We start from the raw sequence: 12,160 nt of genomic DNA, 5'->3' as shown, positions 1-12,160 counted from the left end.
GTTTATGCAGGCCTGGGAATCACACCCAGGGTTTCTTGCATGCTAGATAAGCACTTTTCTGAGTTACACTCCTATCCCCTCTTTAATCGGTTTTAAGTATTCAGCTTAGCACACACACATTCATACTGTTGTGTAAATGCCAACTTCACCTTCCAGCTGGAAACTCTGGACCACTGAATACTAATTCCCCACATCACCCTTCCCCAGCCCCAGCCTCCCCGGGACGGTGCCACCACCACTCAACCTTCTATCTCTGAAGCACCTTGGAGCACACGCCATCCAGTACTGGTTGGTTGTGAGCCCTTCCTTCACTTAGCACTGTGTTGTCCAGGTTCATCAGTGCCGTAGTGTGTGTTGGCATTACCCTCCTTTTCTAGTGGAGTACTTCCCATATATGTCACACACCACAGCAGCCATTTCTGGTGGTGACAGTGTGACTTGTCTGGCTGGTGAGGGCCACTCTCCTGAATAATCAGTCCCTGAGCTCTGGGGAAAAGACTCACGCCCCTGAGGCTCACTGCTGAATGGAAGCCTCTGCACTGCCCAGAGGTTTGGTGTACTGTAGGGATCTGTGCAGATCTGGACGGGAAGAAGGGGGAGGAAGGAAGGGTGAGTGGTTCTGGATATGTCCTGTCCCCCTGAGTTGTAGCAGGGTGTAAGCTCACCTTCAGTTGTGTTTGTGAGCCCCATTTCAGCACATACACCCAGGCTCTGGCCTCTGCTGTACACACACAGCTGAGCCTCAGCCCATCATCCTGCCACAGAGGCACCCTCCCCATCTTGCTCCACCTCTCCCAGGCTAGGGGCCCAAGCATAGACCCTGTCTTCCCACCTCATGCCCACTTCCCACAGTTCCTGGAAACACCGCCCCCCACCCATGACCTGAGGAACTTACCTCCTAAGTGTCTGTTCCCCCTCTGTCCTTCCTATGGTCTGCACCCTTACTGGAGCTCTGTGCCCTGGGATAGCTTCTTCTTCTGCCACCTATGTTTCCAGTAGTCATGCAGACTTCCCAAAGCACAGGTCCAACCTCATGCCTACCTGTCTCAAAACCCTCTGATGACTCTCCAGGAACCCAACTGTGATCCCATCCTTCTCCTGGGGTTCAAAGACCCCATGGCATGACCCTTGCTGCCTCCTGCAACATTACCCAAGAACCAGCCCCTCATACACCGCACCATGTAGCTCTCTGAATATGCGTGCCTTCTGCAGAACAGAGCCACCCCCCTGCATCTTCTCTGGGGAGCTTTCCCTGATAGAACACTGGTCAGGCACCTCCCATGCCTCTACAGCAGTGGCTTTCAATCTGTGGGTCGTGACCCCCACAAGGGTCCCATATCAGACATTCTGCATACTATACTTACATGGTGACTCACAACAGCAGCGATATTAGTTATGAAGTAGCATTAAAGTGACTTTATGGTTGGGGGTCACCACAACATGAGGGACTGTATTAAAGGTTCGCATCCCTAGAAAGGTTGAGAGCCCTGTTCTAGAGCGTCCCGTGTGCACTCAGCAGGCTCTTCTTTCCCACACCCTTGGGCTTCCTGTATCTGGACCAGGGCCTGCTCTCAGATACCTAGCATTTAATTCTAGTCACAGAAAGGGCAAAAAAGGTGCACACCTCAAAACTGGGTCCAGGACTGATGAGGGGACCTGGTAACTCTAGGGTAGAGACTCCTACTCTCCCTGGATCTTCTAGTCTCACCAACCCTGCAGGGGGTGGCCACACCCAGCCCCGGTCCATGTGAGTGATCCCACCTGTGTGCGTCCACACTTGGGGTGCTGCTCTCAGGCCTAGGCCGTGCCTTACCTGCATCAGGGTGCGCAGTGACTCCACGTACGACTGCTCTGTGTCCAGCAGGGTCATGGTCACGTGTTTCCTCATGTCCTGCGGGGACAGAAGGAGAAGGTGAGTGGTCCTTTGTTCCCCTTAGCCTCTGTCACCTTCTGCTACATTCAGGCGCACCTGAACACAGAGAGAGCCCATCTGGTCTTTTCCCAGGCCTTCCCTGCCAGCTTCCTGTCCCCCAGTTTCCCAAAGCATCCCGGACCTCCATTCTGCCAGACCCTTGCTCAGGCACTCTGCTGGGAACGCTCTCCTGAGTCTCAAACACACCCTTCCAAGTGGATCCCTGTTTTCCTACCCCAACAGGTTCTGGACAAAGGCAAAACCCAACAACAATCAACTCTCATATTTACAAAGGAAGATGCCTCCGGGCTACACCCACTCTAGAGACTTACTCTGAAAATACCAAGTTCCAGTTTGCTGCTATGAGGACATGTTTGACCTGGCTGTGTCACAGCATCCCTCAGAGCAGAGGCTGTCACTTTCTGCTTCAGAAGAAGAAACTTCAGCTCAGGGAAGTAAAGTTGGTGCTGGAAACACCAGGGCTCTGACAAGGCTGGGTCCCAGTCTCATTAAAAGGTCACAGAGCTCTCTACACCAGGCCTGGCTCCAGGCCCGGCTCCAGGCCCTTCTTCTCCTGGCCCTCTTGTCCACGTCTGTGTTCACAGTCTCTCCATTTCTTCTCTTTGTGTGTGTATGTGTGTGTGTGTGTACATAAGAGGTCAATGAGGTGTCTTCTTCTTTTGCTCTTCACATTATTTTATTTTATTATTTATTTTTTAACACAGAGTTACTCACTGAGCCTGGAGCTTCACTGTCTCAGCCTGGGCAGCCAGAGAGCTCAGAGATCTCTGTTCTCTAGCACTGGAGTCACACACACAGTGATGGGGTCACACATACACAGTGATGGGGTCACACATACACAGTGATGGGGTCTCACACACACACTGATGGGGTCATACATACACAGTGATGGGGTCATACATACACAGTGATGGGGTCATACATACACAGTGATGGGGTCACACATACACAGTGATGGGGTCACACATACACAGTGATGGGGTCATACATACACAGTGATGGGGTCACATATACACAGTGATGGGGTCACATACACACAGTGATGGGGTCACACATACACAGTGATGGGGTCACACACACAGTGATGGGGTCACACATACACAGTGATGGGGTCACATACACAGTGATGGGGTCACACATACACAGTGATGGGGTCATACATACACTGATGGGGTCATACATACACAGTGATGGGGTCATACATACACAGTGATGGGGTCACACATACACAGTGATGGGGTCACACACACAGTGATGGGGTCACACACAGTGATGGGGTCACAGTCACACACACAGTGATGGGGTCACACACACAGTGATGGGGTCACACACACAGTGATGAGGTCACACATACACAGTGATGGGGTCACACATACACAGTGATGGGGTCACACACACAGTGATGGGGTCACATATACACAGTGATGGGGTCACACACACAGTGATGGGGTCACACACAGTGATGGGGTCACAGTCACACACACAGTGATGGGGTCACACACACACTGATGGGGTCACAGACACACACTACTATGTCCAGCTTTTACAACTCTGGGAGTGTAAACACAGGCCTTCATGCTTGCCCTTCAAGCCACCTCACCAACCCTCTTTCTCTCTCTGAGGCAGGGTCTTACATAGACCAGGCTGTGGAGACTTCCCTAGTGCTAGGGGCTACAGGTACTCACTACCTCGTCTGGCATATGCACCGCTGTAGAACAAGCCAGAGCTTGGTGCACAAGCTAGGCAAGCCCTGTACTTCCCGAGCTATAGCCCAACTGAGTCTCTTGTTTTTCAGAACAGGGGAATTACTGATGCTCACATACACAGGGCCCAAGAGTCCTGTGAGGTTGCTCAGCATCAGCACCCACATCACTAGGCACTGGGGTCCCTGCCCCTGTCAAAGGTATTAGCTCTATCCTATGGGAAGACTTTGTTAGATGCAAGCTTGGGAATGTCTAAGCTTGCCCCACCCCCTCCCTGCGGCAGAGCTCACCTGCTGCCAACTCCCATGGTCCCCAACCGTATCCAGGAACCCCTCCCAGACAGCACCCATCCCACCAGCCTACATCCTGGCAAGGACTCCACTCCAGAACCCCATACAGACACTTGACTCTCTAGGCTAGCCTAGGCAAGGGTGTGGGGCCTACACACTTATCTGGGCCATGCTTGGGGCTCCAGCCATCAGGCCTGCAGATTCAACATGCTCTTTCTGTGTGGGGATTCTGGAATGGCTTATGCTTGGGTATTTCCCCAGTTCTTATCCCGACACCCCTTACTGTAGTGCCTCAGTGAGGGGACCTGCCACCGCCACTGCTCCGCCCAGGGTCCCTGTGCTGCTTAGTATTACACTCTATTAGTAATTTGTTTGTTTGTTGAAACAAGGCCTTACTCTGTGGCTCAGTACACAGCCCGGGATGCTTCCGTCTCTCGTGCAGGAGCCCCAGGCTACCATGGCTGGCTTACTTCTCACTTTGCTGGCTATGGTAAGCTTACCCCAGGTGCTGCTGCTCCTCTGACCCTGGAACTGGGGGATCAGCCTTCCCCCTCCTCCCCCGATAACTGAGGAGGCACACTCAGAAGTGACGCTCACTCTGAGCTCTATGGAGACGTGGATGTCGTCTCCTTGGGACACAGGAGGCTGGCTTACTCCACTTCTGCAAGCTCTGTGCTAGGCTGTGTTTCTCAGGCTCTACCCCAGAGACCCCCAACTAGGAGCAGGCAATTTATACTGAGGGCTTCTGGAGCCTTAAAAACTGAAAGCAGCTTTGGGTCTCCCACATCTGCTCCTGTGCTGGCCACTCCCAGAACACCCCAGCACCTCATAAGTGCGTGCAACTCATTTCAGCCTCACGCAGGTCCAAGACACAGGCGTCATCCACTGCACAGATGAGTCAAGTCAGAGAAGTGATGTGACTTGCCCAAGATCATTCGGCCAGTGACAGACAAGGCCCAGGGCCTCTTCAGACACCTCACGCAGAGCCCTAGGGTCCCAGCACCCTATTCTCCCACTACCAGGAACCTCGGGCCACAGAGCTCCCCAGCTCTGCTCTTCCTCACTGTGTGACTTTCGTGGCCCTGCTGCCATCCTCCTTCATGAAAAGGAATAAAACCCCTTTGTTCCTGGTACCACACAGGCTCCACGCTCTGCAGTGGGGTGCCCCACCACCACAGCGACCCTAGCTGTCCCTTCTAATTCCACTTCCCTGAGACTTCACTGGAGGTTTTCTGACCGACAGGACAGCCAGACTAGGCTTTGGGCCACACTGCTACTGTCCCCTGCCCACACTCACCGGGCAGCCACCCCCCAACCTGGGTCATGGTCAGAGAAGTTTCCTGAGGGGGAGGGCTGGCACTGAGCCTGTTGGCCGGGAGGCTGGGGGTAGAGGGAGCTGACGCTGCAATGCAGCCGCCTCTCCTGGCCTCCTCCCCGCTGCAAAGCACAGTGGGCTGTCATTCAGCTGTCAGGTAACACACAGAAAACAAGGCCAGCTCCTTGTCACTGTGTGGAGCACCCTCTGCACGTGTCCTGACACGGGAGCAGTGCAGGGGGGCGGGGGACAGGGGAAGCAGGAGATGGAGGGACGAAGCAGCTGTCAACCAGATCGGCAGGCCCACCTGTTCCAGGCTGGCCAGCCCTTCAGCCTGCTTCCCTCGGGATCCCCCAACCCTTCAGTAGCCACAGACAGGACCCTGGCATGGGGACCAAGGGGGCCTGTGGGAAGGTGGACATGGCAGGAACTTGGTAAGTGGAACCCAAAGACAGCATGAAGAAAGATTCACAGAGAGAGGCCATGAAGGCCAGATGCCCCACATCAAGACAAAAATGAAGCCTAGTTATCCAGCTGTGAGATAGGCCCTCTTGCCTAGACTCCTGGAGCACTGGAGACACGTACACAAAACACAGTACAGTACCCGGATTAGGCCTAGTCCCCATTGTGCCCATAGAACGGAACAGAGTCAGGGCCCAGACAAACACAAAAACAAGGCAGCATCCCTGGTCCCAGCCTCCTCCAGTTTCCAGAAAGGCCACTGGCGGCAGGGATGGGGACAGGCCCCTGGGTCCCAGTGGCAAAGTGGCGGTGCTGGCTACCCTCAGCACATACATACAGTTGGGGCCCATCAACCCTGAGGGAGGTTGTAAATCTGGCTTTCCTGGGGACCCAAGGTGTCCCAGGAACAAATCTGCTTTCACCTGACCCATTTGACAAGAGAGTACTGTCCTGGGCCTTGACCCTGCCAACCCGACTAGTGCAGCCAGAGTTGGCTGTGCCGGTTGGCCCTGGGGAGGAGGCTCATCAATCTCTCTGCCTACATCTGAGGTCAGCTCTCCTCAACCCCGGCACTGACAGGCAGGCAGGTCCTGGTTTCTGATCCAAGTTCCAGGCCCTGTTCTCCAGCATCTGCCTACGCTACCCGATCTCCTGGGTCTGCGGCATCCTAGGCCAAGACCCAAATTCCCGGCTGCCCCTCCGCCTCCCAGTACCTGGGCCTCCCCCGGCTCCTCCGCGGTGTCAGAGCCCCCGCCCCCGCCCCCGGAGGGCTCCCCGGAGGCGGCGGCCGAGCCCAGATCGCGCATGTCTTCCAGCGCGATGGTGAACTGGGCCAGGGTCTTCACCATCTGAAGCATGCGGCCGGGCTGCCGCCGGGGCGGGTACTGCGCAGAGTCGGAGGGCCCCCTCCCACCCGCGCTCCTCGGGGGCCTCAGCCCCGCCGCGGTGGTGGTGACGGCGTGAGTAGCAGCGTCAGTGAGGGCGCAGCCCGCGGTGGCGCTGCGGCCTCCTCCGCGCAGGGAGTGCGCGCGGCGTCGCAGGGGGAGAGTCCCGCCCTCTGCGCGCCGCCCCTTCTCCCGCAACAGGCTCAGTGCCGCGGGACCTCGCACCCCCGCCTCAGGACGCAAGTCACACACACTCGCGGATAAAGACGCGTCCACAGTGTATACTAGCGCGCACACACAGATCTACACCCAGGAGCCATGAATGAATAGAGCTGGTATAGAACAGGCCCGGGGGTAGGGTAGGGTCAAGTGCACGCTCACATACAGATCTCCAATTCCTGACACCCACGAGCCTGACCCACCATCTTTCACAGTAATGCGAACTTTCTTGGTCAACAACTGCAGTATGGCAGAAGCAGGCACCATTCCATGTAGGTATCAAATACGGATGGTTGAAAACCTCACTGGCCCCAGCCAGTGAGAGAGGGATTTGAGTGTGATAGAGAGCTGTCACGCAAATCACCCACATTAAGTCACCCCTATCCTTACCACCATCTCCCCCAGCTTAGTCAGTGTTCTGTACCTGGCTCCAGTCCTGTTCCCTTCCAGTGCCTCTCCCCAAGACCCTCACTGGAAAAGCCCCCCCCCCCCAATCTGCCCTCCACTAACTCTGGCTTTTGTTTAAATGTGATCCTCGATCTTCTGGCTCCTTCCATAAATGCCAGGATGAGGCTAGAATCTACTCCAGGATCCACTTAAGTAGAACTGGGGTGTGGTGAGAAACAACTTTGACACCAAATCCCACTGGGCACCAGGAAGGGGGGCCATACCCTCTGCTGCTGTGCCTTACCCCTCACTAGCTCCACCTCCTTCAACATTGTGGGTTCCCACACTCACCAAGCTTGCATCTGACTCCCTCTCTCCAACCTGTTCTCTCTGGATTTCCTGAGCAGTAGGATAATGAACCTCCATCCCACAAGCTAGGCTCACCCTCGTTCCCACTCCTACATGCTTCTTTGTTTCACCCTAGCCAACTCTCCGGGTCTAGAAAAGACACCTCTCCCTTGCCTCGGGGCCTTGACCTAAGCCGGTTCCCTCTCCTAGCAACCAATGTCTTTTCACTCAACTGTTTTACACAATGTCACCTCTTCTAGGAAGCCCTCCAAGTCTTCAGGGTAGGTGTTGTGTGCCTGTTCTGTGTTCTCCAAGATCTTCAGTTTTCTTAACCACAGACAGTCTGTAATAATGGATTGATGCCCACTTTCTCCCAGGAGAGTGCTGGCTCCCTGAAGTAAGTGTTCTTGGTAAGCCAAGGCACTGAACACACGAAAAAGACGGTTGGTCTCAATAGTTTTGCTTTTCCCCTTGGCCAGCCAGCATGGGTACATTTCTGAGCATCTTTTTAGTGTGAGGTCCCTGCATCCCTCTATCCTGCCCTGCTTTATTAGCCCGGACTCCACACCCCATTCTAAGGAACTTTAGAAAAAAATACTTGCATATTTTTAATCTACGTGTATGAGTGTGTTGCCTGCATGTATACCTGCTTGGTGTCTATGGAGACCGGAAGAGGGTGTTGGACCCTGACACCTATACCTGCCCCCACCCCGCCCAAGGTCTCATGTAGCCTAGGGTGGCATTAAACTGACTATGTAGTGGAGGAGGACACTGAACTTCTGACTCCTCTGTAAGCACCTTCCCAGTTCTGGGACTATAGGCATGCACTACCGTGCCTGTTTTGTAGCATGCCCCCGATTGGATCCAGGGTCTTGTGTATGCCACGCAGGCAATGCGCCAACTTAGTTTGCCCCTAGCACCTTTAAGTTTTGCTACCGGTACTGAAGATTGAACTTGGGGCCATCTGCAAGCCGAGCAAAGGGTGGGTGGGCTTTCTTTCTTCCTGTGATGCTGTTTGTGTGAGCCTTCCTACGCAGCTCAGGCTAGCCTCAAACTCATGACCCAGCTAGGGATGGAGCTTAGTGGCAAGGCGTTTGTCTAGCCTGTGTGAGGTTATGGGTCTGGTCCCCAGAACTTTTTTTTAAGTGCATATAACTTCTGTCTAGGCAAGATGGCGAACACCTATAATCCCAATACTTGGGAGGTGGAGGCAGAAGGCTCAGCAGTTCAAGGTCATCCTTTGCTATATATAAGTTCAAGGCCAGCCTGGGCTACAAGAGGCCCTGTCTTAGGAGCAAAACAAAACAGGTCTGGGAATATTCTTCACTGGAAGAGCTCTTGCCTGGACTCTAAGGCCCCAGGTTCAGTTCCCAGCACTGAAAACAAGCCCACAAGAAGCCACTGATTCTCCTGCCTCCTCCTGAGCACTGGCAGTACCCCTGTGCCTGGCACAAATGAATTATACTTCAACTACTCCTGGAAGGGCAGGTCAGGGGCTAGGATCCCAGGCTAGCAGGCACAGCACAGACCGGTCACAGCCAATATTGGGTAGTGCTTAATAAATTTGTGTTGTATCAGTGAAGGGACTTGCTATGTCTACTGGGTCCCCCTGGATCAGAATAACCAACCATTCGTTCAGTCTGTTGAATGAAACGAATCCAGGAGGGGGTGTGCCAGGCTCTGTTCTGGCCTCTGGATTGAGAGTCCAGCACCTCCTCGGAATGTGCTGAAAAGCAGTCACCTGTCCCCCAAAGGATCTCAAACCCTACCCAAGGTTAGAGCCAGAAAGCAGCTGACTCCACCTGCCTTTTCCCGTCCCAAAGCACTGCCTTGCCCATACTTCCTCCCCACAGCTTGCTCCTCTTCTTCCTCATCAGGGTGGGCGAGTTGGGGGAGGAGAGAAAGAATGCCTGTGTCCGGGCAGGGCAGCCAGGTCTCAGAGGTAAGCACATGCATACAGAGGCCCATGGACTGGGGCCGGTTGCTTGGTCGCTGTAGCCACCTTTGGCTATCAATGTTCCGCCTCCATTTGGCCCTCTCTCAGACTACCTGATTATTTCTTCTTAGTGGCCGAGAGGCAGTGCAGTTTGGGGTCTTGGCCAGGTGCCACCCATCTACCCATCAGCCGGACTAAATTCAGAGGAGTGATTCCACCCCTGCAGGCTCCCAGGCTTAGCAAAGGTTACCTCTGCAGCGGGGAAAGCACTCACAGGATGCTCCCGGAGAGGAGCCAGGCCTAGAACACAGCATGAATGGAGGTCAAAAGACACAGGAGTACATGGGTGCAGGGAGACAGTCCCAGGAAGCCTCCAGCCCCTTACAGGTGAGGCTTAATGCCAAAGGCCGCTTTGTTAAGGATGGCTGAGATGGTTTGAATAAATTTGGCCCCACAGACTCATACTTTTGATTGCTTGCATAAGAAGTGGCACTGTTAGGAGGTGTGGCCTTGATGGACAGAAGTGGCCTTGATGGGGGAAGTGAGTCACTGTAGGGGTGGCTTTGAGGTCTCTCCATGCTCAGGTTACATCCAGTGACGCAGTCGTTTGCTGCCTGCTGATTAAGACGTAGAACTCTCAGCTCCTTTTCCAGCACCATGTCCTGCCTGGACACTGCCATGCTTCCTACCACGATGATAATGAACTGAACCTCTGAAACTGTAAGCCAGCCCCAATTAAATGTTTTTCTTTGTAAGAGTTTATGAGTCGTAGTGTCTCTTCACAGCAATGGAAACCCTAACTAAGACAATCGCTAATTAGGTCCAAGCTCGTTGCCATAGCACTGGGGGTGCTGATGGAGCAGAGAACCAAAGGATGCCAAGGAGAGGAGCAGCGGCTCAGGGGCTGAGGCAGGGAATCATTAGAGCCCCCTTCAGGACAGGGTCAACTGGGGTGAGGCCGAGGGCATCACGTAGCCAGGACCAAGTCAAGGTATGGTTCTGTGGCTCCTCTGAGAGTCAATCCAGGGTGCAGATTTAATCACCCTCTTAGAGCTCTGAGGATGTTTGGAGTAGGGTCACAGAATTTAATTAATTTGATCATATGTGGGGTGGGTATATGTGCCCCTTCCATGGTGGAGTTCAGAAGTCAGAGGACAGCTTTTGGGAGTCAGTGTTCTTTCCGTCACCACATGGGTCCTGGGGATTGAACATGGGTCTTCAGGCTCGGCAGCAAGAGATTTTACCACCTGGGCCATATTGCCATCCCTGAGAAGAGTTTTTTTAAGTATGAAAACCTGTCTGGTTTTCCATACCACATCTGTATCCCACCTCAGACATCTTCCTTCCCCACCAAAGAGCTGTCCACACCCTCCTTGGTTAGGGGAAGGTAAGAGACAACAGTCAGGAAAGGGCTCAGCCCCACCAGACCACCGGGTACCTGGCTCTGAGACCACCCTCTGTCAGCCCCAGGGAATCCTGGTCTAGCGACCTCCACCAGGTCTGTTGACAACTTCCCCAGCCATCTCTGAGGCAATCCTGGTTTCCTGCTCGCTTGCCTCCAGACACCATTCATTCCACCTGCCCTCTGAGACCCACCAGACCTTACAGCTACTGTTGGACCACTGGAGGACCAGATGCGACAAAGGCTAGACCTAGAGTGGACTAATGAGAGTCATGGTAGCGGCTGAATAGCTGGAATGGTGAGAAATGAATATGCACGTGGATGGGTGACAGGCCACTGAGTCAGGGGCAGATGAACACACGACTGACTGCACCTAGTGGATGGGCTGCTGCTCTGATTGTCACACCATTCTCTTGACTAGTTTACTAAATACTCATTAATCACCAACCAGGTACCAGCTAAGCACTGTGCTAGGATGATGATGATGACTTTAATGTATGAGGGTTCGGTCTGCATGTACACCTGGCTGCCAGAAGAGGGCATCAGATCCTGTTATAGATGGTCATGAGCCACTTGAAGTTGCTGGGAATTGCCAGTGCTCCTAACTGCTGAGTGAACTCTTCAGTTCCTGTGCTAGGAATCTGAAGATAAGGTCTTAGACTGGGAGATGGCTGGGCATATGATTAGGTAGGTAAAAATACTGGCCATTCAAGCCCAACGACTTAAGGTCCATCGCCAGAACTCACATAAAAGCCAGATGGGACAGCATCCATCTGTAATCCCAGCACTCTTATGGTGAGACAGGAGGCAGAGACAAGGGTGATCACTGGAAGCTCTCAGGCCAACTAGCCGGAGCTCCCTCAAAAGAAAAACCAAAACCAAACAAACAAACGAACAAAAACAAAACAAAAATGAACTCCAAAACCAGTCCTCTGTCACATGCACGTTGTGCCATGTGCACACTCCACCTGCACACCAGAAGGAAAGGAAAGGAAAGGAAAGGAAAGGAAAGGAAAGGAAAGGAAAGGAAAGGAAAGGAAAGGAAAGGAGGGAGGATGTTTATGTTGGGTTTCGTTAGGAAGACAAGACCTGAAAGAAATGACCCAAGACCAGGCCACTGGGGTGTAGCCAGCTAGTCCAATGCTTGCCTCATAAGCATGACGCTTGGGGTTCGATCCTCAGGATTGCATATACGTGGCATGGGAGCACATGCCTGTAGTCTCAGCACTGGGGAGGCAGGAGGATGAGAATTCAAGGTCATTTTTGATAACCAGGGAAGCC

At 53.6% G+C, this 12,160-nt stretch overlaps 1 protein-coding gene across 1 annotated transcript in view; it reads right to left on the bottom strand.

The window, feature by feature from the left end:
* The window catches only part of Arhgef17 (Rho guanine nucleotide exchange factor 17), a 56,236-nt gene that overhangs the window by 16,819 nt on the left and 27,257 nt on the right, over positions 1-12,160 (bottom strand). Inside the window, exon 2 of the mRNA XM_021167774.3 lies at positions 1,814-1,891. Coding sequence (XP_021023433.1) covers positions 1,814-1,891 — 78 coding nt within the window. The remainder of the gene's footprint in view (positions 1-1,813; positions 1,892-12,160) is intronic.

Source organism: Mus caroli, unplaced genomic scaffold, assembly GCF_978045245.1.
Source record: "Mus caroli unplaced genomic scaffold, Mus_caroli_1 scaffold_8, whole genome shotgun sequence".
In the NCBI taxonomy this organism is placed as follows: domain Eukaryota; kingdom Metazoa; phylum Chordata; class Mammalia; order Rodentia; family Muridae; genus Mus; species Mus caroli.
This window is presented reverse-complemented; position numbering and strand designations above follow the sequence as displayed.